Source organism: Panthera onca, chromosome D1 (assembly GCF_046562875.1).
Source record: "Panthera onca isolate mPanOnc1 chromosome D1, mPanOnc1 haplotype 2, whole genome shotgun sequence".
Classification (NCBI taxonomy): domain Eukaryota; kingdom Metazoa; phylum Chordata; class Mammalia; order Carnivora; family Felidae; genus Panthera; species Panthera onca.
Window position 1 is genome coordinate 41,011,846 of NC_138348.1, and position 26,203 is coordinate 41,038,048.

General features: G+C 43.9%; 3 protein-coding genes across 4 annotated transcripts in view; all 3 read left to right on the plus strand.

Moving 5' to 3' along the window:
• The first annotated feature begins 2,293 nt into the window (after positions 1 to 2,293).
• On the plus strand, positions 2,294 to 5,475 carry LOC144612940 (serum amyloid A protein). Of its 2 annotated transcripts, none has more exons than XM_078433284.2 (4): positions 2,294 to 2,335; positions 2,749 to 2,840; positions 4,628 to 4,766; positions 5,171 to 5,475. In XM_078433284.2, the coding sequence occupies exons 2-4, from the start codon at positions 2,753 to 2,755 to the stop codon at positions 5,331 to 5,333; spliced, it is 390 nt and encodes a 129-aa protein (XP_078289410.1). In that variant the 5' UTR covers positions 2,294 to 2,335; positions 2,749 to 2,752; the 3' UTR covers positions 5,334 to 5,475. The 2 variants fall into 2 exon arrangements, with proteins under 2 accessions (XP_078289410.1, XP_078289411.1); XM_078433285.2 differs by having other exon boundaries at positions 2,295 to 2,379.
• A 1,166-nt stretch (positions 5,476 to 6,641) lies between these two features.
• Positions 6,642 to 10,329, plus strand: LOC144612939 (serum amyloid A protein-like). The gene is made up of 4 exons (XM_078433283.2): positions 6,642 to 6,761; positions 7,469 to 7,560; positions 9,474 to 9,612; positions 10,015 to 10,329. The coding sequence occupies exons 2-4, from the start codon at positions 7,470 to 7,472 to the stop codon at positions 10,175 to 10,177; spliced, it is 393 nt and encodes a 130-aa protein (XP_078289409.2). The 5' UTR covers positions 6,642 to 6,761; position 7,469; the 3' UTR covers positions 10,178 to 10,329.
• Positions 10,330 to 13,962: 3,633 nt separating this feature from the next.
• The window catches only part of SAAL1 (serum amyloid A like 1), a 31,064-nt gene continuing 18,823 nt past the window's right edge, over positions 13,963 to 26,203 (plus strand). The window contains exons 1-3 of the mRNA XM_060606159.3: positions 13,963 to 14,139; positions 15,720 to 15,833; positions 22,937 to 23,020. Coding sequence (XP_060462142.3) covers positions 14,008 to 14,139; positions 15,720 to 15,833; positions 22,937 to 23,020 — 330 coding nt within the window. The 5' untranslated portion in view covers positions 13,963 to 14,007. The remainder of the gene's footprint in view (positions 14,140 to 15,719; positions 15,834 to 22,936; positions 23,021 to 26,203) is intronic.

Sequence of the window (26,203 nt, forward strand, 5' to 3'; positions counted from 1 at the left end):
GCATGTTTTTCAGTCTTATGAAAGAGAAAAAGTTTTCATCCTAAAGGGGCAATAAAATGTTATGTCAAAAAGAGGCTCCTTTTCCTTTCTTTGGCAGGAACATCCAACTTGGGAAACTTACCGCTTATGATCGGGCAAAGCCAATTTTTTAGATTTACCAGACAGTCTGTCTCAATCTGATTAGTTAGGAAAATAAGGAGAGAATGTTTAGCTCTCTGTGTCCTAAACATTCTGGAACTCCCTGCTTTCTCTTACCTTCATAGAGATATGATTAATTTGTTCAGAATTACAGAATATGATAATTCTGTTTAGAATAACAGAATATGATAATTCTGTTCAATAAACAGAAAGTACTTTCAGGCCCAAGTGATTTGCCTTCCAGTTTTTCTTTAATGAAAGCTGATTCTCTGCCTACGTGGAGACTCCCATTTCTCTTGACACATTGTCTCTTTCCATAATTCCATTAGGATATATTCTTGTCAGACCTGCTTGATGGGCATACTGCCCAGAGCAGGGCCCCCCACTTTTCGGAGGCCTTCAATCTGATTCAGGAGCTCTAGGCTCACCAGGGTTGGGGAGCTCCCAGCAAGGAGAGCCGTCCCCACCAGATCTTGGAAGGGAAGCTAGGGCAAGCCACTCAGGAAGAGTGGGGATGATGATGACTTCAGCTGCTGACATCTGCCCTCCTTGGCACACACACATGTTCACCTCCAGGCCTGGCACGCACACACACACATGGTCACCTCCAGGCCTGGCAGGCACACACACGTTCACCTCCAGGCCTGGCACGCATACACACATGTTCACCTCCAGGCCTGGCACACTGGGGGAAAGTCTGGAATTGCTGGTATTTGGACCAGTGAGAAGGGCTTGAGGGTCAGTGAAGAAGTGAGTCTATGGCTCCCTATAACCCAACTGCCTCTAGCATGTCCCAAATCTGCTTCCCAGCTTCCACCAGAACTGCCCATTTTTCCAACTCTGTGGGAACATTTTTCCAATCCTGTGGGATTGGACTTCCCAACAGGTGGGGAGTCATCAGGGAAGGAAATACCTTGTGTTTCCCCAGGACTTCGCCCCATCGCATCCCCAGCGAGATGTAACAGCTCCAAATCCTGGCTTTCTTCAATGCATCAGGGTCAACACCCTGCCCTGCCTCTCAACTAGTACTCCTGCCTGGTTGACTCAAGATGCTTCCCCTCCCACGGATGATGTGAGGGGGGACTTTTGTGTTTGTTGTTTTGTTTTGTTTCTATTCTCAACAGTTTGGGCTCTCTTTTCTGCATGAAACACTTGTAACAGTAATATTTCTGTTTTTAAAATAAAGATTTTAGTATTATTCAGGTATGGCAGTATTCAGTATTCAGTATTCAGTATTCAGGTATGGCAAGACCAACAGATCAGAGAATGCTGCCATTAACAAAATAGGTTTTTACTCACAGATCCTAAAGAAATGGGGCACCCCATGCCACGGGGTGGGGTTGTCAGCACCCAGTGATGTGCCCAGGTCAGGAGGCAGAGGGAGTGAGGTTCTGAAATGTGAACAAGAGCCTTTATTGTGATTTCCAAGGGAAGGAGCAGAGAAGCAGGGAAAGCAGGCTTAGGAGTGGTTGGTTTGCTTCTTTTTCTAATGTATTAAATGATATGTATACATTTGATAAAAGCCATCAGCAAAACTGAACTCCATTTTGGGAATTTGAGGGGACAGTCTTCATCGTTTCAATTTATTTATATACATTATTCTATTTTATTTCTCTATTTCTTCTCAGATCCACTTTGGAATTTATATTTTCTTAAAAACGTTTATTTTTATTTATTTACTTTTAACATTTTCTCTTTCTTTCTTTCTTTCTTTCTTTCTTTCTTTCTTTCTTTCCTTTCTTTTTATTTTTAGATAAAGAGAGAGAGTGTGTGAGCAGGGGAGAGGGGCAAAGGGAGAAAGAGAATCTTAACCAGGCTTCATGCTCAGGAGGAAATGATCGGTAAAGCAAGACACTGCCCCAACCACACACCTGCCAGCAGCCCCCAGCCCCCAGCCCGGTGCTCCAATCCTTCCTCTCCACAGCCCCTCCGACTCAGCTTCCAGGCAGAACCAGCCAAGCTTGCTTCCTCACAGTTGCACAACTGGAAGTTGACCTGTGGATGAAGAAAACCACGGGTGTCCGGTATGTTTTCCTTTGCAGGTCTCTCAGGGCCATGACCTGGAGGGACCTTTCCGGGCACCAGGTCTGGCTTTTCTTGCATCCCCATGGGGCGCCCAACGGGGAGGGCGCAGTATAAATCCCGGCCACCTCTCCCAGTAGGCAGGGACCTGCAGTTCTGCTCCACTGGGACTCAGGTGAGGGGCGACTCCAAGGACTGATTTGTGGAAAAGAACTGACTGTAAATTCCTTTCAAAATAATCATTCTGTTCTGATTTGTCCTGTATGAGGTCTGAGCTGGCAGGATGACACACAGTAAATGCTTGTTGATTGATGACAGGCCACTCCAGGCAGGGACAATCTGCTCCCAACTGCCCTCTTCCTCCATCAATGCCGCCTTGGGGACTCTCAGCCAGCCGGGCAGTCAGGGCTCACGGGGCCAGAATTAGGGCTGTGGCTCTGAGTGGGGACCTGCTGTAGGGTTCCCACGCGGGCTCCTAAGAGTCTCCTGAGAACCACTGGAATTTGCAGCAGTGACTCCGTGACATGCAACTCCCAAAGGGGGGTGCGCGGGCCCTGTCCTTGCCCCCTGACCTCTCCTTCCTTTCAGCACCATGAAGCTTTTCACGGGCCTCATCTTCTGCTCCTTGTTCCTGGGTGTCAGCAGCCGATGGTATTCGTTCTTTGGAGAGGCTGCTCAAGGTAAGCACTGGAGGGGGGGTGGCATCCGTGGGCCACTGGGACTCACCCCGAGCACATGCAAGGGGTGGACCTACTGCCTTAGGTGTGTTGTCCTAAGTGCTAGAAGGTGCCCGTGTCTGGGGAGCTTTTCATCAAGCGGATTGAAAACCAGAGGATCTGTGTCCGTCAGTTACTAGAGAGGGAGCAATCATCATTCCCAGCTGAAGCTTCAGTTTGGATAGTAGAAACAGAGTAAGTCTTGCAATGGCAGAGAATTTTCCCCAGACACATTGCACAAAGCATGATTAAAACTGTTCGTCTTTTCTTCTTCTTTGCCTCTCCCTTCGTTCATCGCTTCCTCCTTTTCTTCCTTCCTCCCTTCCATCCTTCCTTCCATTTCCTACCTGGATCGAACCAGAGACACCTTCAGCTCAGCTCTCACTGATGCTTCCTATCCTCAGTGACACTGCCCCTGTTCCCTACCCCTTCCTAGCATTTTACTTGACCAAAATAAAAAATAAATAAAAATGAGGAACTAATAACATCTACCAAGCCTGCACTAGGCAATTTAGGGTGACCAAGTATCCTGGTTTGTTTGGGCCCGAGGAGTTTTCTATGACACTCTCAGGGCTCACTGGGATAGTTCTAGGCGAACGGGGACACTTCTGGTCAAGCTGGCACACGTGGTCACTTACTATGACTTCAGAACACCTCGGGGAGGCAGACATCGTCCTCCACTTGAAGGGGACAAAACTGGGGTTTAGAGCAGCCAAGTCCATTGTCCAGGGACTAACTGCCAGTCAGCAGGTGGCCAAGAGGAGGTTGGAACCCAGCTGCACGTGAGGCCCGAGTCCTTGCCAGGCAGCTTCCTAAAGCTGGGTGGCTATCGATCTCAGCTACGGGTCAGAATCACTCGGAGAGCATGAAAGCTAGTGATGCCTGAGATCCACCCCCAGAGTCTGAGGTACTTGGGCCGGGTGTCACCTGGTCACCGGGACTTCAGAGGCTCCCAGGTCATCAGAAGGTGCAGCCAAGTAGGGCTGATGGGCCACGGCTCGACCCCTTGCTTCCTCAAGCTGCCGATATCATCGGTACAGCCTGTTTAGAAGGTTTTCAGGATGCCGTTTATGCCCCTAACACCCAGAGGGACTCGGGTCCCAGTTATGCGCCCTCATTCTGCAAGTATCCATCTCCTGGGCCTCAGGGCAGAAGTGCTGTATGCCTGGGCCTTTCCCAGAAGGTGCCTTCTTGTCACCTCCTCACTTACCACGTCCCCTGGACCTTGTCACACGCGGCTTCATTTTACAGCAGTGCTGCCCGACCGAGGGCACTTTTGGGCCCTGGGGACAGTTGGCAATGTCTGGAAACCCTTCTGCTTGTGACCCTCAGGGAATATGTTGCCCACCTCTAGTGCGGAGAGGTCAGGGATGCTGCTATACATCCTACGATATCAGAACGGCCCTGAGCAACAAAGAATTGCCCCAAATTTCAGGGGCGCTCAAGTTGACAAGTCCTGTTCTGTGATACCTCCTTTCTCTCGTTTAAACAGCTCAGGCAGAGCCCTAAGTGAGAGGCAGACATAGACCCGCAGGGACAACACAGCTGTGCCCCACCCACACGACTCCCACTAGAGAAAGCTGGAGAAACCACCTAGGATGCAGACTTGTCCTTCTCAGCCTGTGCTATCCAAGGGGACCAGGCAGAAATCTGGAGTCGGTGGCAGATTTGTCGTCCCTGATTCTTCTCTGAGGTGTACCAGAGGTTTTCTGTTCACGTGATATCCCTTTTGCCGTGACCTTTTCTCTCAGGGGCTTGGGACATGTGGAGAGCCTACTCTGACATGAGAGAAGCCAATTACATAGGTGCAGACAAATACTTCCACGCCCGGGGGAACTATGATGCCGCACAGAGGGGACCTGGGGGCGCTTGGGCGGCCAAAGTGATCAGGTAACACGGGCTCCTGGGGATGCAGGGCTGGGTGAGCTGAGCCTGGCTGCCTTGGACAGCCAGGAGGGGCCAAGCCCTGGAGAAGTCTCCTGTAGACACTGTGGCTCCTCCTTCTCTTGCCCACCCTCCCCTCTGCGCCCAGTGTTGGCGTGAGTGGCTGATGGGGCCAGAGCAAGGCCAGTGGGGATGGGTGATTCCCGACCCTCCCCCTATGTGTGCTGTTCATCCAGTAAGGGATAAGCCTGGGCTGAGATGCTCTGTCTCTGGGCCAGGGGGTCAGTGTTTTAGCCCCTCTTTCCTTGGCTCCTGTCAGCAGCTCTCCCTTGCAAAGAAGAGAGATGGGGTTATGGGCAATTGCTCCTCAGCCCCCTAATTAATCTCCTACCTGCCTTCCTCCATTCCAGCGACCTCAGAGAGAATTCTCAGAGAGTCACAGACTTTTTCAGGCACGGAAGCAGCGGCCACGGAGCAGAGGACTCGAAGGCTGACCAGGAAGCCAATGAATGGGGCCGGAGCGGCAAAGACCCCAACCACTTTCGACCTGATGGCTTGCCTGACAAGTACTGAGCTTCCTCTTTACTCTGCACTCAGGAGAGGGGCTGGGAGTCCCCTGAGGGCAGGGACACGGAGTCATTGAGGTCTCTGTCCACAGAGGCTGATGGAGGGCACCTGACAGGTGTCTAATAAATGCTTAAGAGATTGTTGGAAAGTGTGTGTTATTCTTCGATGTAAGGACTGTTCATTCATTCTCAGGGGTGATGGACACCCAGGTGCAGACACCCAGGTGCAGGCCGGGCCTGTGCCCGTGTGGTTGGTGTGGGGGAGGCCATGTCAGTGTCACACAGGGCAGACGCCCTGCACCCACCCTTCCCGGATCTGACCTGCTGCCCTGTCCAGGCCCTTCCGCTTACCCTGGTGCTCTCTCCAGGTCCCTCCATGTCCACACCCCTCTCTCCTGCCAATCGTGTCCTGTCTCCTTCTCTGTCCTCAGCTTCCAGTTCCCTTTGATTTGTTCCTCAGTGGTACCTGTTCCTGGGGGCACGAGACACAGCCATGGGAGGATGCGACTCTCGAATCCTTCTCTGGCCAGGGCCACCTTGATCTTGTGTTGCTGCTGCTGTTGTTGTTTTTTACATTTCTGTAAGTTTATTTATTTTTGAGAGAGAGAGAGAGAGTAGGAGGAGAGGCAGAGAGAGAGAGAGAGAGAGAGAGAGAGAGACGAAATGAAGCAGGCTCTAGGCTCTGAGCTGTTGGCGCAGAGCCCTATGCAGGGCTCCCACTGACAAACCGAGAGATCAGGAGGTGAGCAAAGTCAGACGCTTAAGAGACTGAGCCACCCAGATGCCCTTTTCCTGACCATTTTATAATGGGTCCTTCCCATGTGACACTGTTATCACATTTCTACACTGCAGTTCCTCAGTTGTAACCTGCCATTAGGAGCTTCCATAGCAACTGATCAGGGTCAAGTGCACCCACTGGGTGCTGGAAGCTCCATTTTCCTGGTTGTCTGTCCTTCCTCTCCAACTCCTGCTCCCTGGGGTCCCAGCTCTATCCTGAGCCACCCCTTTAATGGAGCCCCTGCTGCTCCTCCATTTGCCTTGTGTTCTCTCATTCTTAAGGGCAATCAATTCCCCTTTCTAATTTTGATTACCCTGCACAGCATTTTTCAATGCACTGTTGTGTGGGGAAGAAAACCTTTCTTACCAGGAGTGACACTGGAAACAGGCAGAAATTTCCAAGTTTGCTACACGCCTCAAAGCTGCCAGATTGCACAACCTTGGAAAGTAGACGGGCGTGAAGGAGGAGCCTGATGTTCTGGATGCTGTGTGCTGGCCAAAAGGAATTTCCCAAATCTCAGTGTTTTTGCTTCACACCTGCTTTCCCACCCACTCCCCTAGCAGAGTGTCAGTATATATAATGCCAGCCCCCCTCGCAGGCAGGAGACACGGGCAGCTCAGCCTCACCAGGAGCCTCGGCACGAAGGGACAGCCAAAGGTGAGGTGCTAGACTTTCCTACACTTTCCTTCTTTGCAGATTCTCTTACCCGAAGGCGTTCTTTCGCTGTGTCCTCACTCTCTGCTTCCTTCCTGAATCTACTCTCCTGGCAATTTGAATTCTCCAGATGTGAATACTTTCTGGGATTGGGATTTGGTCGTGTACTTTCTCTGTGGGAGTCACGGATGGGTAGAGCAGGCGTTCTGCAAATATGTGTGCAATGTCCCACAATCCTCATTTTACAGATGGGTACACGGTCACGAAATCCCCAAAGGCCTCTTTGGAACCTTTCCGGACAGCGGGTTTCAGGGCTCCTAGGGGATGACTGAAATGGCAAGTGGTTTATATTAGAAGCGCAGCGCGATCTCTCATACCGGGATTCCTATGGGGCAAATGGCAACGGAGAACTGGACCCTCTGTTCTATGTATCGTGTGTCACCTGCGTATATATGTGTATACACATTGCCTATTTCTTTCTACCTACATTTATACACACATGTGTATATACACGGGTGTATACGTACACATATGTGTGTATATATGCAGGTATGTGTATAGATAAATAGATATCGGTAACATCTAATAATAAGTAGGTGTAGGTAATAGGTGAGATACAGGTGTGGGTCCACGTGCCTCCCCCCGAAAACCCCAAACCAAACCAAACCAAAAGTGTGTCCTCCTTGTGTGTCTCTGTGACTCTGCCGCAGGATGAAGCTTTTCGTGGGCATCCTGTTGTGCTCCCTGGTCCTGGGCGTCAGCAGCCAAAGATGGCTCACGTTCCTCAAGGAAGCTGGTCAAGGTAAGGACCAAAGGATGGCGGTCCGGGGAAGGCAGCAACTGGCCCCCCACCAGAATTGACCACAGTGGAGGCCACATCCCCACAGGGCAGAGGCCACAAGTGGGAAGAAAAGCAGCACGGTTTGCAAGATAGCAGTTTCCCAGGCTTTTTTGAACAATTGAACCACATCTGGCATTATAACTTTGTGTATATTTAAGGTGAATGCATGTTAATGACACATTTGTTTACTTAATATGATTGGCATTGTGGCTATAGAGAGCACCTCTATCACGTGACAAAATTATCCTTTCCCTTTACTAGTTGAGATAATTAAGTTCTAGACTGTAGCAAGTTTGCTAATTATGATACGGTATTGATTTGCCTTCATTTTACTGTGCGCTAGATGTCTAGAGCTTATTTTCTACTGGTGGTTTTTCCCCTTAAATGACATGTGTCCTATCCCTCCAGCCCTGGCCCTTCTGGCCAGCATTGCACTGTTCCATGGGGATCCCCAGGACGAAGGTCACATAAGCTTTGGGTTTTAACTTGCAGCAGAGCAGAAGACATCTGGGGTCCAGGGCGCCTGCTCCCCACTCACAACTGGGACTCCATTGCCACCTAGTGGGAAACCGGGGACAGCTCATTGCTGTGTCTCAGCCATGAAGTGGGTGCATCAAACTTGTGCTCTTAGTAACTACAACCAACAGTAGCTGAGCTCAGCCTGTCCCAGGCACTGTTCTAAGAGCTTTACATGTATGAATGAATCCTAAACAGTAGAAATAATAAACACATAAAATGAAGATGAGGCATTACATGGATATTACATAAACTATGATTACACTCGACACTAGGTCTTTCTCTTTTGCCTACTACATTACTTTTTTTTTTTAATGTTTATTTATTTTTGAGAGAGATACAGAGTGGGAGCAGGGGAGGAGAACAGAGACAGAGGAGACACAGAATCCAAAGCAGGTTCCAGGCTCTGAGCTGTCAGCACAGAGCCCGATGCAGGGCTCAAATTCACGAACCGTGAGATCGTGACCTGAGCTGAAGTTGGACATTTAACTGACTGAGCCACCCAGGCACCCCATACATTACTTTTTCAGGGTCTGCATTTTATGTAGCCTGCTCAGATTCCTTCAGTCTGTGACTGTCTGATCTTCCTCTTAGCTTAGTCGCTTTACTGTTTTTGTCCCAGCCTTCCGAAGGCCCAGAGAAGTGATAGCATATTGAACACCTACAATCTTCTAGAAGTTATACGCGCATTTTTCTCAGTACATCTGCATAACCACCCTGCGGATGGCAATATACTCCTGCATTTACTGGGAGGACACTGACTTTAGAGCTGAGGGACCAGTTGTACTTTTTCTGCGTCTGATGACCTGTTTTTGTAAATCTCTCTAGGAGAACTCCCCTTTACCACCTGCTGGTTGACTTCTGACAGTTGCCTGGGTGCCAAACATGCCCCAGACTTTCAGAAATACTTAGGACCAAGTTGTCTTCAAGCTGCTCACAGGGATGAATTTCTCCCCTTGACCTGGTTGGGAGCCCTCTGGGTCAGCAGCCTCCCTCTGACTTGCCTTTGTTCTGATGCCCCAGTCACAGGGTTCCCTGCGTCTGTCCAGGTAGAGGTCATCGCAGGACAAAGCATCCTTTAAAGACCATCCCACCTCTTGTTCACACACATCCCACAGCCAAACATAAAGTAGCAACAGTACTCAGAATGGAATCAAGCAGAATAAAACGCACCAAGGGTGCTTCTCATAACATTCACCCAGGGAAGTGAAATGTAAAGGAATACTCATCCCAGCCAACATCCTCTCCAAGGATTTTGTCAAAGACTGAGATCTTAGAATCGGTGGGAGGAAAATGTCTTTTCCTCTATTTTGCCAAGACACGATCACCTTCATCTCATCATTTGCTTTCCTTTCCAGGGACTAAAGACATGTGGAGAGCGTACTCTGACATGAGAGAAGCCAATTACATAGGTGCAGACAAATACTTCCACGCCCGGGGGAACTATGATGCCGCACGGAGGGGACCTGGGGGCGCTTGGGCGGCCAAAGTGATCAGGTAACACAGGCTCCTGGGGATGCAGGGCTGGGTGAGCTGAGCCTGGCTGCCTTGGACAGCCAGGAGGGGCCAAGCCCTGGAGAAGTCTCCTGTAGACACTGTGGCTCCTCCTTCTCTTGCCCACCATCCCCTCTGCGCCCAGTGTTGGCGTGAGTGGCTGATGGGGCCAGAGCAAGGCCAGTGGGAATGGGTGATTCCCGACCCTCCCCCTATGGGTGCTGTTCACCCAGTAAGGGATCAGCCTGGGCTGAGATGCTCTGTTTCTGGGCTGGGGGGGTCAGTGTTTTATTCCCTCTTTCCTTGGCTCCAGTCAGCTCTCCCTTGCAAAGAAGAGAGATGGGGGAAGGGGCTATTCCTCATCAGCTCCCTAACTGATCTCCTACCTGCCTTCCTCCATTCCAGCAACGCCAGAGAGAATTCTCAGAGAGTCACAGACTTTTTCAAGCACCGAAGCAGCGGCCACGGAGCAGAGGACTCGAAGGCTGACCAGGCCGCCAATAAATGGGGCCGGAGTGGCAAAGACCCCAACCACTTTCGACCTGCTGGCCTGCCTAACAAGTACTGAGCTTCCTCTTTGCTCTGCACTCAGGAGACGGGCTGAGAGCCCCCTGAGGGCGGGAATAGTTCCTAAGTATAATTACTGAATCCTATATTTCCTCCTACAACATACTTTATAAAAAGCACATAGAAGCATTAATAAATGGTTGTGAAATCCAATTTGTCATTGTCATGTGGAAACATCAAATGACAGCCTTTTGGGTCCCTTTAATGCCATGAAGATGATCAATTTACCTTATCACTTTTTTTCCAAGGAGATAAGGCACTAAAAAACCATAATACTAATTTCAGTAAAATATATGCCCATAATAGGGGCCATATAATGCAGACTATATATTGACTCTACAGGTCAGGCCCTGGCCAGAGAAAGTTCTGAACCCTTGTTTTCAACAGGCCAGTGCTGCAGCCATCCCCACCCTAGCTTTTGGGTATATCTGCGGATACTTTTGCTTGACGTGTGATTGGAGGTCATTTGGAGGATGGGCCAGAAGTACACATAGCTTAGTATGTATAGAACAGGGCTGCCAACAGAGAATCATCCTGAGTCTTGCTTGACTTTTGCAGTGTCCTATCAGACATGTATTTAGACAGAGTGACATTTACTGTGAATGTGATGAAGCTTCAGCTTCAAAGTCTCTTCACTTCTACAGAATTATTCCAAGACCCATGGAGATGCCCTCGGAAAGGATTCATATGGTCAATTACTTTGTAAAATCTGCAGAAGTGAAATATTTTAACTGAAGCAGTTAATGCCTCTGTGTTCACGCCAGCATTCTACCATCACTTTTCCTCTTGTGTTGAGTGGGTCTGGAGTGGGCACAGGCATTTTGGGGATCCGACTAAGGAGAAGTTGAATTGGGAATAGAAGTTGTTTGCATTTAGTGAGACATATTTCTGTGGCATTTTAAAAAAATGTTTATTTATTTAGAGAGAGAGAAAGAAAGAGAGTGCATGTGCTTGCATGACTGGGGGGAGGGGCAGAGATCGAGGGAGAGAGAGAATCCCAAGCAAACTTGGTGTTGTCAACATGATGTGGGACTAGGTCTCTCTAACCAGGAGATCATTACCTGAGCTAAAATCAAGAGTCAGATGCTTAACTGACTGAGCCACCCAGGCATCCCTATTTATGTGGTTTTCAGCTACTTCCAAGTATCATTAAAGGCAGAATTATCTTTTTATTTGTCATTATAAAAAATTATCTTACGAAGTCATTGTCATGTAAAGAGAAGATCAAAGATAATTCAGAGAACACTATATTAAAAATGTTGTAAGGGTGCTTGGTGGCTCAGTTGGTTAAGTGTCTGACTCTTGATCTTGGCTCAGGTCATGATCTTGTGGTTCATGAGTTCGAGCCCCACATCAGGCTCTGTGCTGATGATGTGGAGCCTGCATGGGATTCTGTTCCTCCTTCTCCCTGCCCCTCCCCTGCTTGCGTACTCTTTCTCTCTCTCAAAAAAAAAAAAAAAAATAAAATAAACATACAAAATTTTAATAAAAAAGGTTGTAAACATACAAAGCACAGAGGATTTTTAGAGCATGATGCAATAGAGGGGGATATACATTATTATAAATTTGCCCAACCCCATACAGTGTACAATACCAAGAATGAACCCTAAGGTACACTCTGGGTGATAATGATGTGCCAGTGTAGATTCATCAATTGTATCAAATATTCCAGTCTGGTGGGAATGCCGATAATGAGGAAGCTATGCATGTGGTCAGTTTATATGGGAAATTTCTGTACCTTCTGCTCTTAATATTGTTGTGCACCTAGAACTGCCCTAAAAATAAATCTATTAAAAGAAAGAAAAAGGATTGTAGAAGTGTGTTGGGCTGTTCATTAATATAAAATATTTGGATATTTTTCTGGATTTTGTGATGTTTTATTTATTTAAAAAAAGTTTTTTAACGTTTATTCATGTTTGAGAGACAGAGCGTGAGTGGAGGGGAGGCAGAGAGAGAGGGAGACATAGAATCTGAAGCAGGTTCCAGGCTCTTTGCTGACAGCACAGAGCCCGACACAGGGCTCGAACTCACAGACTGAGAGATCATGACCTCAGCTGAAGTCGATGCTTAACCGACTGAGCCACTCAGGTGCCCCTTTTTTTGTGATGTTTTAAATATTATTTGGCTATTTCAAATTGATCACTTTTTTCCTATTCTAAATAAATATTTCCTATTGTAACTAATTTAATATTTGTAATTTGATATTTTTCTTCCTAAAGGAGGCTCCCCAAATTGCATAATTCAGGCCGCACAAAACCTGGGTCTGCCTTTACCTACGCACACAGTGAAAAAAATGTTTGTAATTATTTGAACCTGGGATCCAACTGTATTTTACATGTTAATATAGAGGTTTGAAAAAAATTTTTTAAACGTTTATTTATTATTGAGAGACAGAAAGAGAACAGAGCATGAGCATGGGAGGGACAGAGAGAGGAATAGACACAGAATCTGAAGGAGGCTCCAGGCTCTGAGCTGTTAGCACAGAGCCCGATGTGGGGCTCGAACTCACAAACCCAGCGAGATCATGACCTGAGCCAAAGTCAGATGCTTAACCGACTGAGCCACCCAGGCATCCCAGCATAGATTATTTTTTGTCCGGTTTTAATATATCTTAGAATTTTCTGGAAGTGCAATTGCTATGTAAGCTGGAACTTCGTTTTGGTAGAAATTTTATCATTCTTTGTGTATGATTTTGAGAAGCACAGTCTCGGGGCGCCTGGGTGGCTCAGTTGGCTAAGCGTCCGACTTCGGCTCAGGTCGTGATCTCCCAGTTTGTGAGTTTGAGCCCTGCGTGGGGCTCTGGGCTGACAGCTTGGAGCCTGGAGCCTGCTTCAGATTCTATGTCTCCCTCTCTCTCTGCTCCTCCCCTGCTCACGCTCGGTCTCTCTCTCCTTCAAAAGTAAATAAGAACATTAAAAAAAAAAAGAGAGAGAGAAGCACAGTCTCTGATGGAATAACACCTCTGTCATTCTGCATATCTAACTGGTGGGTTCACAGTGATTTGATGTAGCTGTGCTAACACTGGAGACTTCTATTATGTCTTCTAGTATTTAAAATACTAAAATACGTGTCGTTTTATTTTAAATTAATTCTATTTCGTTTAGGGAATCATTAATTTAAAAATCTTAAAATACATAATTTTAAATTAATTTTATTTTTCCTTTATGTGAGGGAATGATATTAATATTTTTGAAATTACATGTTGAGGTAGATAATATCATCTATAAACGTCTTTCATCAAAGTAAAGTAGATATGGGAAAATATTTATTGCAGGGTGGGGGTAGTAGCATTGGGTCTGAGGTTGAATACCATTGAACTAAATAGAAACACGAACTGAAAATACATGGAGTTGTAGTGTTGGCGATCTTCCTGGTAACTTATATCTTTCCCAGGATTCCAACCACACCTGGGAGAAGAATGAGCGCCTGATGTCTTTAAGAATGTCAACGGTGCCCAGAGATCAGGGGGTCTACGACAGCTTCAAGATTCATGTCTGTACCAGAGACCGCTGTCCCCCATTGCCTGTCCCTTCCAATCTGGCTAAGAGCTCCTGGGGAGGTGGAATATCTGGTCCGCTGAAACTGGCAAATAACAGTTATGAATACGACCGCGGTTGGGTCCCAGAAAGGGAGGGGTTGTTGGAGATTAAGTCATCTGGGCTCCCAAGCCTGTGGGCACAGAGCAGGTACTCAGGCCGGCAGGGCTCCGGGCAGCAGAGGGCGCTGTAGCGGGAGCCGCACCGGGCGTGCCGGGCCCTCTGGCGCCAGCAGGCCTATCGCCTCCTCCGGCGGCTTCCGGCGCGGCTCCTCAGAGCGAGTGGCGGTGAAGTCATGGATCGCAACCCTTCGCCGCCGCTGCCCAGTCGGGATGAGGAGGAGGAGGAGGGTGCTGGGGGAGACTGCATAGGGAGCACGGTCTACAGCAAGCACTGGCTCTTCGGTGTCCTCAGTGGACTCATTCAGGTGTGGAACGTCTCGCCTCGCGTGGGCTCCCTCCCTTTGCCCCAGCCCTTCGTCCACGCCTCTGGCAGCCCCCTCGGGCCCAGGGAGCCGCCATCCCCCTCCCCCACCCCGACGACCCTTCTCGGGGCCTCGCGCTTAGAGTCCTGGCCGCCTCTGCGGACCCCAAAACTTCGGGAGCCTTTCCCAGTACCTCTCAACACAACGGGAGATAAGTGACAGGGAGACTAGAATGCCTACGGTTAAAATATTTTACTTTTACAAATTCTCCGAAAATGTCTGATCACGTACATACATTGCTCGTGTTTTTGCTCTCCATTCCCAGTGTCGTTTCTGAAGCCTAGGGCCCAATTTATTTCGTGGACGTTTGTTGTAGAAGAATAAATGGTGATTTGGAAGTCCTTCAGCTCTGATACCAATAGCGTGGCTTCGGCACCTGTTTTGGGCAAGTCACCTAACAGTTCAGAGCCTCGGTTTCTTTCTCAATTTCTATAAAGTGGGATGAAAATACCTTTGTTATTGTATATAGCGTTATTGTGTAGGATAAATAAGATTATCGTGGGCACAGAATGCTCACCATAGTGTTTGGCTTGTAGAAGCTCTCAGTACATGTGAACTTTCTTCTCCCACGTTTCACTGACTTCTTTACTTCCAGTCTCTGTCCTCACCAGTGCATCTTCTGTCTAGATGCCAGAATAATCGTCCTTAAACAAACCAACCAAAGAAAAAAAAAAACCAAAATGTTTTTGGGAACTCCTTTTAGTTTCCTTTGCCTGCAGGAGAAAAATCCATATTTCTTAGCTTGCAGTACAGCTTTGCAACCTTCCCAGACACATCTGCCCATAACACACTCAACTACTCACCATTCCCCAAACATTGCCAGGCTGTTTTCTTAAATCTGAACTCTTGCACTTTCTTAGGTATGTTCTTTTCCCCCCTCTTCACAAACAAACTCCTGTTCTCCCTCAGAGGTTTAGCTTAAAGATTACCTCCTAGGAGAAGTTTGCCCAAACTCTCCAGGCATAGGTCATTGGTCCATTGTTTTGCTTTCACAACTCTGCCCACAATTCACTTGACTCCCATAGTCTTTTGCTGTGATTATTAGTTTACATGTGTTTTCCTCTCTAGGGCCTAAACTGCTTGAAAGCAAGGGCTTAAATTTATTCATTTGTGTATTTGTACCCCAGTGCCTCGTAACAGTATTTACTCCACGAATGTTAGATGAACGTTGGTCTACCCAAGGTAGTAATTTTTTTAAATTTTTAAAAGTGCAAGTGGGGGAGGGGCAGAGAGAGAGGGAGACAGAATCTGAAACAGGCTCCAGGCTCTGAGCTGTCAGCACAGATCCCAATGCGAGGCTCGAACCCATGAACCGTGAGATCGTGACCTGAGCCAAAGTCAGACGCTTAGCCGACTGAGCCACCCAGGTGCCCCAGGTAGTGATTTTTTTTAAACAAGGTTTCTGCAAGAGAAGATACTTTGAGGACAGTGCCTTTGTGACTTGTGAGTGATTATAGGATAATATTACTTGATGAGTACTACGGGCAGCTTTTATCCATGTCATTTCTTCCTTTGTGTTGAAGATGGTTAGCCCTGAAAACACCAAATCCAGCTCAGACGAGGAGGAGCAACAGATGGAGCTCGATGAAGAAATGGAGAATGAAATTTGCAGAGTCTGGGATATGTCCATGGATGAGGTATGGGGTTGGAAATGAAACCGAAAAGACTGTTGGGGAAGGAGATGGTGAATGGATTTTTTTTTTTTTTTAAGTTTCAGTCCTTAAGTCTCTGGGGAAACACTTTAGTGTCTGTAGTCATATGGTACAGGGAATGAGCTGTAAATGCTAAACTTTTGTCTTGGGAGGGTAGAGGGTCTGAGCTGTCACTAGATTGGGGCTAAATATATAGTTCTCATGAATGCAGGAATGCTTGTAGTGCAGGAAAGTTCTGATACTTATCTATGTAAAGAGAATCCTGACCTTGTGTAGGAGACCACTGATGTACCATAATTAAATTAGAAGGGGACAAGAGGGAACCATGTGTGTATAAATTGCAAAATAACATTTTAACATTTGCATTGTACTCTGTAGCTCAGTGGCATTTTCATATGTATTATTCCATTTGTTTTTCACAATAACCCTGTGATACAGGTAGTACCCTTATCTTACAGGTAAGAAAAGAGGTGAGGGTTGCCTGGGTGACTCAGTTGGTTTAGCGCCTGACTCTTCATTTTGGCTCAGGTCATGATCTTGCAGTTTGTGGGATCCATCCCTAAGCTGGGCTCTGTGCTGACAGCGCAGAGCCTACTTGGGATTCTTTGTCTCCCTCTCTCTCTGCCCGTGTACACACGCTCTAAAAATAAACAAACACTAAAAAAAAAAAGAGGCGAAAAGAGATTGACATACATAATCTCTCACTTAATTATTTGGACTTTTCCACTAGCTTCCTGATTAAAATCCTTGTTCTGGTCTTTTTACTTCCCTCTGTCCTCCACATTGCCATGAAAGCTCTCTTTTTCCTAAACACAGATTTAATTGTGTTCTGTCTTAAAAATTGTCCATGGCTGTTTGTTATCTTCAGCTGTTTTTTTGATACATTCTTATTGAGGTATAATTGACACCAAAAAAAGTGTGTATTCTTGAGGTGTAATTGATGTACAGAAATTGTTCATATTTAAAGTGCATAATTTGAAAAATTTTGATGTGTATACATGCATGAAGCCATCACTGTAATTAAGAAAGAGACATATCTAGGGGCGCCTGGGTGGCTCACTTGGTTGAGCGTCCAACCGCGGTTCAGGTCATGATCTCACAGTCCGTGAGTTCGAGCCCCGCGTCGGGCTCTGTGCTGACAGCTCGGAGCCTGAAGCGTGCTTCAGATTCTGTGTCTCCCTCTCTCTGACCATCCGCCATTCATGCTGTGTCTGTCTCTGTCTCAAAAATAAATAAACATTAAAAAAATTTTTTTTAAATAAAAAAAAAAAGAGAGAACATACTCTCACCCCCAAAAGTTTCTTTGTCTCTTTGTAATCCCTTCTTCTTGCCCTTCCCAGCCTCCACCCTCTCTGGGCAACCACTGATAGTCATTCTCACTTCAGAGCAATTTGCATTTTCTAGTGGTACATAAATGGGACCCCTTTTGTTGGAGGGGTCTGGCTCTTTCACTCAGCATCATTGTTTTAAGATTCATGCATTTTGTGTCTTTCAGTAGTTTATTTTTTTATTGCTGAGTGTTATTTCATTTTATGTAATATCATGATTTATTCATTTATTTCTCGGTTGATGGATATTTGAGTTGTTTGTAGTTTATTATAGTTAAAGCTGAATTTTTGTGTATAAGTATGTTATGGACATGTGTTTTCCTTCCTCTCGGCTAAATATCTAGAGTAATATGAGTCGTATGGTAGGTGTATGTTTAACTTTTTAAGAAAGTCTGAATTGTGTTTTTTACAGAGTGTGTAAAAAAATGTGTATTTTACAAAGTGGTTTTTATATTTTACATTATCATAAGCAGTGTATGAGATACAGTTCCACATTCTCCTCTTCCTCACCAACACTTGATGTCAGTCTTTTGATTTTAGCCATTCTAGTAAGTGTGTAGTGATTCTCATTGTGATTGTGATTTGGATTTCGCTAATTACTAATAATGTTGACAATATTTTCATGTGTTTATCTGCAGTCTGTGTATCTTTTGGTGCCTGTTTGACTCTTTTGCCCACTCTTTGTGTTGTTTTCTTAGTTGTTTTTATTTTTTTCTAAAAGTTTTATAACTTTAGGTTTTACTGGTAGGTCTGTGATCCATTTTGAGTTAATTTTTGCATGTGATGCAAAGTATGGATTGAAGTTTACTTTCTTTGCATATGGATGACCAGTTGTTCGAGCTCATTTTTTTTTTTTTTTTAATTTTTTTTTTTTCAACGTTTTTTATTTATTTTTGGGACAGAGAGAGAGCATGAACGGGGGAGGGGCAGAGAGAGAGGGAGACACAGAATCGGAAACAGGCTCCAGGCTCCGAGCCATCAGCCCAGAGCCTGACGCGGGGCTGGAACTCACGGACCACGAGATCGTGACCTGGCTGAAGTCGGACGCTTAACCGACTGCGCCACCCAGGCGCCCCGTCGAGCTCATTTTTTAAAAAGACCGTCCTTTCCCCACTGAATTGCCTTTGTACCTTTGTCAAAAATCAGTTATCTGTATGTACATGTGAGCCTATTTTTGGATGCACTCTTCTGTTTCATTGATCTATTTGTCTGTCTGAATTCTGTTTTGATTGTTTTGATTTTTGTTGATTTATAATCAATCTTGAAATCAGGTAGTGTTAATCTTCCAACTTTGTTCTTTCTCAGAGTTGTTGTGGTTGTCCTGGGTCCTTTGTATTTCCATACTAATTTTACTATTTAAAAAAAATTTTTTTTTTATGCTCTGGTTTCTCTTCAAATTGCATAAATCTTTCGCCTTTTACTAAAAAAATTTTTTTAAATGTTTATTTATTTTGAGAGAGAAAGAGAGAGGGAGAGCGCCTGAGTGCACACGCAAGTGTGAGGGAGAGGCAGAGAGAGAGAGAGAGAGAGAGAGAGAGAGAGAGAGAGAGAATCTAAAGCAGGCTCCAGGCTCTAAGCTGTCAGCACAGAACCTGACGTGGGGCTTGAACTCAAGAACCATGAGATCATGACCTGAGCCGAATTTGGAGGAGGACTGAGCCATCTAGGCGCCCACCATACTAATTTTAGAATCAGTTTGTCAGTTTCTACAAAATGCCTGCTAGGATTTTGGCTGAGATTGTGTTGAATTTATAGATCATTTGGGGGAAGGATTGATAAATTGAACAGGTATATCTTTCCATTTATTTAGGTTCTCTCTAATTTCAGCAAAGTTTTATAGTTTTTCGTGTATAGGTATGTCACATCTTTTCTCAAATTTATTCCTAAGTATTTCATATTTTTGGATACTATTGTAAATGGTATTTTTAAAAATTTCAATATCTATTCATTGCTGGTATATAGAAATATGGTTGATTTTGTGTGTCATATCCTGCAGCTGGTTTTCATTTATGAAGAGAAGTTTTACTACTTTTTCAATTTGAATTGCTTTTATTTCTTTTTCTTACATTTACTCTGGCCAGAAGCTCCAGTATGAAGTTGACTAGAAGTGGTAAGGGGGGCATCTTCTTGTTCCTAATATGGTGGCAGAACACCTGGTCTTCCACCACTAAGTATGATGTAGTTACAGATTAAGAAAGTCCCCTTCTTTCCCTAGTATGCCTAGAGTCTTTATCAGGAATGGATTATGTATTGTGTTACACTTTTGATGAGTCAGTTGAGATGATCACGTAGTTTTTCTTTTTAGTTTGTTAATATGGTGTACTGAGTTGATTGATTTTCAAGGTGCTAAAATCTTGCTTAGAACGTTTATCTATCTTCATGAGAGATACTCGTTTTCTTGTCATTGTCTGGTTTTGGTACCAAGGTAATGCTGTCCTCATGGAGTGGGAACTTTTCCCTCTTCGTTTTCCAGAAAGAGTTTGTGCAGAATTAATAGTATTTCTTCCTTAAATATTTGGTGGAATTCACCAGTGAAGTCATCTGAGCTTGGAGTTTTTGTTTTTTGTTGTTTGTTTACTTTCAGTTTTGTATATTTACTACTTTTAAAAAAATAAGTTTTTTTTTTTTAAACAACAGTTTCATTAAGATATAACTCACTACCATAAAATTCACCATTTAGTGGTTTTTAGTATATTGTAGGAAAGATTTTAAATTCAATTCCTTTAAATAGGTATAAGGCTATTCAGGTTACTTTGGTAGTTTATGTTCTTCAGGGAATTTATCCATTTTATCTAAGTTGTCAAGTTTATTGGTGTAAAGTTGTTCAAAGTATTATGTTATTGTCATTTAATTATCTGTAGCATCTGTAGTGATGGCACCTCTCTTCATTCCTGATCTTAGTAATTTGTGTCTTCTGTCTTTTTCCCCTCATCATTCTGGCTGGAAGTTTAATTTATTGATTTCCCTAAAGGCTTTGTTTTGTTGATTTTCTCTGTTGCTTTCCTGTCTTCTATTTCATTGATTACTAATTTGCCCTTTTTTATTTTCCTCTATTTACTCTGGTTTAATTTGTTGTTCTTTTTTAATTTCTCAAGGTGGAAGCTGAGGTCATTTGATTTGAGACCATTCTTCTTTTTTAATATAGGTGTATAACACTATAAATTTTCCTCTAACTATTGCTTTGGCAGTATCCCACAGATTCTGATATGTTGGGGTTTCCTCTTCATTTAGTTTAGTTCTAACTTTCCTTTAATTCTTCTTCAGCTGCTGAGTTATTTAGCAGTACATTGTCTAGATTTCAAATATTTGGGGGTTTTCAGTTATTTATCTGTTACTGGAGTCAGTGAACACTCTGCGTCTTTTTAAAAATATATTTAGACTTGTTTTATAGCTCAAAATGTGATCTATCTTGGTAAATGTTCCATGTTCACTTAAAACGAATGTGTATTTTGCTGTTGCAGGGTAGAGTGTACTATAAATGTCAGTTGGATCAAGTTGGTTGAGAGTATTGGTCAAGTCTTTTTTTCTACTTGCTCTACAATTATTGAGAAGCTATGATTTTAAAAAAATATTTTTTTAAGAGCTAGAACCCATTTTTTAAAATAAAATCTTAATGCGAAATCCTCAAATACATAATAGGTAAAACAGAGCTGCTCTTTGGAAAAGATTGTTGGTGGAAGGGAGGGTCATGTTCTTGGCCTCCTTTTCACCTTCTTAGGATAGCTCTTGAAGCACTGCTAGAGAACTGAGCTGTCCACCAATAACTGGTATAAAGTCCTTCCAGTGTCACAGCCTTATCCCCTACCATTAGTGTTTGAGCAGGACCAGAGACTTGCAGATGCTTTCTGTGTTTTCATGTGTTCATGCTCTGTTCATGCCACTGTCTGCCTGGAATGGCCTCCAGCCAGCAAAATCTTTCTCATCTTATATGACCCAGCCTAAATGTCACCCCTCTGTGACACCTCCACAGACACTCCAAACAGAATTCGTCTCTTCTGGGCTCTCATGAAACCTGTTCACTCTGTTGCATAACACTTACCTTGTTATTTGGCCTTTGTGTCCTCTGATAGATTAAGTTCCTTTTCTTAAAAGCTTAATGTCACCTCTTTAGAGGTACTTTTCTCTGATACATCTGAAGTAGTCCTCTCCCATGTTGGCTTCTAGCACATACTATCTTGTTAATCTTATTTGTAGCACTTAGAAATTATGTAGTTCAGTTGTTTATGTGTTTATTGTTTATTTATCTTTCTAGAATAAAAACTCCATGAGACTGGGAACTTATCTAGCTTGTTCACTGTTGTGTCCCCCAGAGCCTCAAATAGTGCCTGTTACTTGTGTTTTTCAGTAAATACTTGGTGAAGAGTGAATGAATGAATGCATGAGTGAGTGAATGAATGAATAGCTGGGAGGTAGCATTGGCGTGCTGGTTAAGAGTATGGCAGTCACACTCATCTGGATTCTGTTCTTCTGGATCTGTTCTACTGATTGTTTAACCTTGGGCAGGTTGCTTAACCTTATAAAACCTGTTTATTAGTGGAATGGGGCCAATAATAACGACTACTTCATAGGGTTTTGAGAATTAAATGAGATAGTGTGCAAACCACTTCACTGTACTTGGTATTTACAAGTTGCTCAATAAATGTAAATTGCCATTATTATTATTATTATTGCTGTTGATATTGTTAGGTCACCTAACTCTTTGCTACCCTAGGAATTATTAACTGTCATTAAATAAATCAGTCCCTGCATGCCCTAAGAGTTGGCCACGTGACAAACAGCACTTTAAACACTTAGAGTGGGGAGCATCTGTTGCTGTGACTTTCAGTTTGGAGTGTGTCTTTGAAAATACTGTTTTCTCTGACTGTGCTCTCTTAATAATTATAGGATGTCGCTTCCAGTCAACAGTCATGCAGGTTACCTTGGTTTCAGCTGCTATGAAGGATTACTGCCTCTCTCTTTGAGGTGCCTCCAAGCCCTTTGAAGAGCTTTTCACCATAGCCTGGGTTTTAAGTTAAGCTATCGCAAATATACACTTCAAGTTTGGTGAAAATCTAAGGCAATAGACCACCAGAAACTTAATTTTATTTAAATATTGTGCAACACAGACATCCACAGCAAGCTGATTCAGTCTTGGAACATGCAAGATTGGGTCACATGTCCACTCCAGGTTCATTCACCAGTATGGTGTGTCCCTCTAGGCAGTGTGGCCTGGGCAGACTCTAGGAAGGAGGTATGAAGGTGTAGTAGTTACGTCGTGATCAGAATTATTTTCTGTTGAGAATTTTGAAAACACAAATTCTCATTTGGAGCATGACCCAGTAGGAGTTTTTACCTGTTTCCCCCATTGTGTTTTAAGCTCTTAGAAGACACTAGTTAATGAGTTTTACTCTTTTTCCTTACCTCACCGTCTATCAAGATACCTGGCAACCAGCAAATGTGTTTGAATGAGTTAATGAACATTGCTGGTAGATAGAAAGATCATTAAGGTAAATACATTTAGGGCAGAAAAAGAAGACAATCCCCTAGACTATCACAGTTTAGATTTGTTTATGGATTTTTTCCATTGCCTTGGGACCAGATAGCACAAAGACTCTTGAACGTTACTTTTGCATAATGATACAGTTCCTAACCTATGGCTTTTTTCCTTGAGCCTCAAAGGAGTTACACATAGAATTATTGTTTTTTTTATGTTTGTCTGTACTATGGGATTTAAAAAGGACTATTCAGCATCCAAAGTAATACGCATTTTTTAATTTTCAGGATGTGGCTTTATTTCTCCAAGAATTTAATGCCCCTGACATATTTATGGGAGTATTGGCCAAATCCAGATGTCCTCGATTAAGAGTAAGTATGTACATTTTGAAAGCTTCCTCTTTGGAGCAGTAACCGTAGAAGTGCTAGAAAGATAGTCTTTAGGGACGCCTGGGTGGCTTAGTCAGTTAAGTGTCCAACTTCAGCTCAGGTCATGATTTCACGGTTCGTGGGTTCGAGCCCCGCGTGGGGCTCTGCTGTGCTGACAGCTCAGAGCCTGGAACCTGCTTTGGATTCTGTGTCTCCCTCTCTGTCTGCCCCTCCTGTGCATGTGCTCTCTCTCTCTCTCTCAAAAATAAATAAACATTAAAAAAAAATCAGTAAATCAGGAATCAGGTTTAAGAACCAAAAAATTAACTTTGTAAAAAAAAAAAAAAAAAAAAAAAGATAGTCTTTAATTTTCTTACTGGCCACAAATCAGTCTACAGATTTTTATTGAACATTGCCTGGCACTAGGTAATATGCTGTTTGAAATTATTAGAGTCAAATCTTTAGATTTCGGTTGGATCAGGGAGATCAGTACTTTCATTTAACAGCTATGGAAATCAGGCATAACCGAAGTTATGTTGCTAATATGTGACAGAACAGGGAACATTGCCTGGACCTCCCATTTCTGTTGATTGCTCTTTTTTATAAATAAAATCCTCCATTCTTAAAAACCTTCATTCTGAACTTAGCCTGACACTGAGGACTTTTCCATAATCTGAATCTAATTCATCTTTCCAGCATAAAATCTACCCTACAGATGGTCCTTCTAATTTAGCAAGGCCTGTCTACTCCTTGTCTCAGCTTACTGTGGTCATCACCATCTCCATGCCTCCCTTTATACACCGTCCATCCCCTCTCAGTATTCACATCTGTTATCCCAGGGGTTCTTTTCATCTAAGCCTTCCTAAATAAGTAAGCTCTCAGTGGCCATTGCTGCTGGTCAACTCCTCAAAAGAATTATCTGTGCTTCTCCTTTCGTCTTTTATGTTGTGTTCTTGTGTCATTTAGGTTGCCATATGCTATGCATATCATGGGTGATTAGGAAGTATTAAGTAATTATGCTTATGAATAACTGCTGTTCACTGGGTATTTGGTTTTACTACTCTATGAGATAGGAACTTATCTTCACTTTATAAATAAAAGAACTAAGTCTCTGGGTAATTTTTCCAGGGCCATACAGCTGGGAAAGCTGGGGTGTGAGCCTAGGCCGCTTGACTTCAGTATAACCACTCTATTTCTTTGCCTCTCTTTTTTTGAAAGTATGGCGAAGTCTGTAGTATATTTTTACAAATTGAATGCTGAATTCAGATTTTATTTAGGGCAGTGTTTACCTGAATTGGGGCCTAATGAACTGATGAACTGTCTTTTTCTTGGGTCATTAATATAATGACCCAAGAAATTAATTAACAAAGATTTGACAGTTACATGATTTTCTCCTGGATCATTCTAATTTAAATACATTGACTCATGATTAGTACTTAAAGAAAATAAGCTAATGTCAGTAATAGCACCTTTCGGGAATTAGTCATATCATTATATATGTCTGTGAGTCACACCCTACCTACTGCAGTGGTCCTCTGACTTGGCCATATGTTAGAATCATCTAGAACACAGGCTCTCAAAGTTTGGCATGTCCCAGAACCACTGATTACTGGGCCCACCTCCAGAGTTTCAGATCCATCAAGTTTGTGGTAGAATCGAGGGTTTCTAGTAAGTTCCCAGATGATACTATTGCTCTGGACCAGGGCCCACATTTGAGAAGCTTTGCCCTTGGGACCTTTTAAAAAATCCCGAGTTAGGCCCTACCCAGATCAGTTAAAACAGAATCTCCAAGTGTGAGACTCCACACAGCTTTTAAATTTCCCTCAAGCTGATTCCAGTTAGCAGCCAAAACTGAGAAACTTGGTCTTTGATTGGAAGTTCAGTTATTCTCTCTTTAGTTTGTAAGGGAAATTTATGTTTCTTTGCTGACCCTATTCTCTTTTAATCTTTTCCCAACATGTGACAGCCGTCGTTTTATTGAAACTTTCCCTTCCTGGAGCATTGGTGCCACCTCATTCTTCTAGTCTCTGACCTCTTCAGTCACTTCTCTGTCACTTTTACTGACTTTTCTTTCTTCCTACAGAGTGTGGACTTCTTCTAAGGTGTAGACCCAGAACCCTCGTCCTCTTTGAATTCATTTCCTTAGTGAGCTTATCCACACTTTACAATCTTTAAGTTGTGAATCTGTGCCTGTGGGATCAAAGCTGTGACATTCCTTCTGACTTCTGGTGCCACATCTTCAACTTTCTTCAGGCATTCTCTGCTCGCATGCTGCATTTTCCTGTCCAGAGTCCCGCATGTTGTAACTCAGTGATTAACACACTTACCTGGTCATAAAATTTACGTGTTGTGTTTTGCAAACAGTAGCCTCCTAGACCCTACCCTGGAGATTCTGATTCTGTAGCTCTGAGATGGGACTCAGAAATCTGTATTTTTAACACGCTGCCTGCCCAAATGATTCTTATGTTCCAGTAAGTTTGGAAACACTATCCTAACTAAACTCATTGTGTCTTTTCCAACACTTCTTTTCCAGTTTTCCTGTCAGGGGGATCAGTATCTCCCACTGGGGAAATGAGAAACTTGAAACCTAAGATTCATGTTCAACTGCCTTCTCCCTTTGTCTCCCATCAGATTATTTTGCTTTCCACCTTGAGTCTTCTCAGCTTCATCCCTTTCCATGCCTTCCAGCATCACCCTCATGTTGCATCTTGATTACTGAGATGCAGTATGGCATAGTTGATAAACGCTCAGCCTCTGGAACTCTGCTGTTGCCTCGTTGGGGATCCTGACAAGTTGCTTAATTTCTCTGTGGTTTAGTTCCCTTGTCTGAAAAATAGGGATAATAGTACCTGTCTCATAAATTATTATATGAAATTGTATATGGAAAGTGCTTGGAGTAGTACCTGGGCATAGTAAATGCTAAGTAAACATTGGCAGTTATTACTGAGATTATTAACTTCCTTTAACATATTTTCACTATCATGCATTATGCATTTTGCTGCCAAAATAATCTTCCTAAAATAACATTACAGAATGCTGCTCCCCTCCTTGAAGGTCTTTATGGATCCAGATAGCTTCCTAGATTAAATCTAACCTCTTCCAACATGGCATTCAGGTCCCTTAATCCTGATCCTTTTTACCTGCTGTATTTATTTATCTCGTGCTATTCTTCAATTTTGTGCAACA

Bases quoted from the DNA above. Each gene is read 5' to 3' on its own strand.
- LOC144612940 (XM_078433284.2), top strand. From the start codon at position 2,753: ATGAAGCTTTTCACGGGCCTCATCTTCTGCTCCTTGTTCCTGGGTGTC. The intron at 2,841-4,627 runs GTAAGCACTGGA...CTTTTCTCTCAG, and splicing joins CTTTGGAGAGGCTGCTCAAG to GGGCTTGGGACATGTGGAGA. The intron at 4,767-5,170 runs GTAACACGGGCT...CCTCCATTCCAG, and splicing joins TGGGCGGCCAAAGTGATCAG to CGACCTCAGAGAGAATTCTC.
- LOC144612939 (XM_078433283.2), top strand. From the start codon at position 7,470: ATGAAGCTTTTCGTGGGCATCCTGTTGTGCTCCCTGGTCCTGGGCGTC. The intron at 7,561-9,473 runs GTAAGGACCAAA...TTTCCTTTCCAG, and splicing joins CCTCAAGGAAGCTGGTCAAG to GGACTAAAGACATGTGGAGA. The intron at 9,613-10,014 runs GTAACACAGGCT...CCTCCATTCCAG, and splicing joins TGGGCGGCCAAAGTGATCAG to CAACGCCAGAGAGAATTCTC.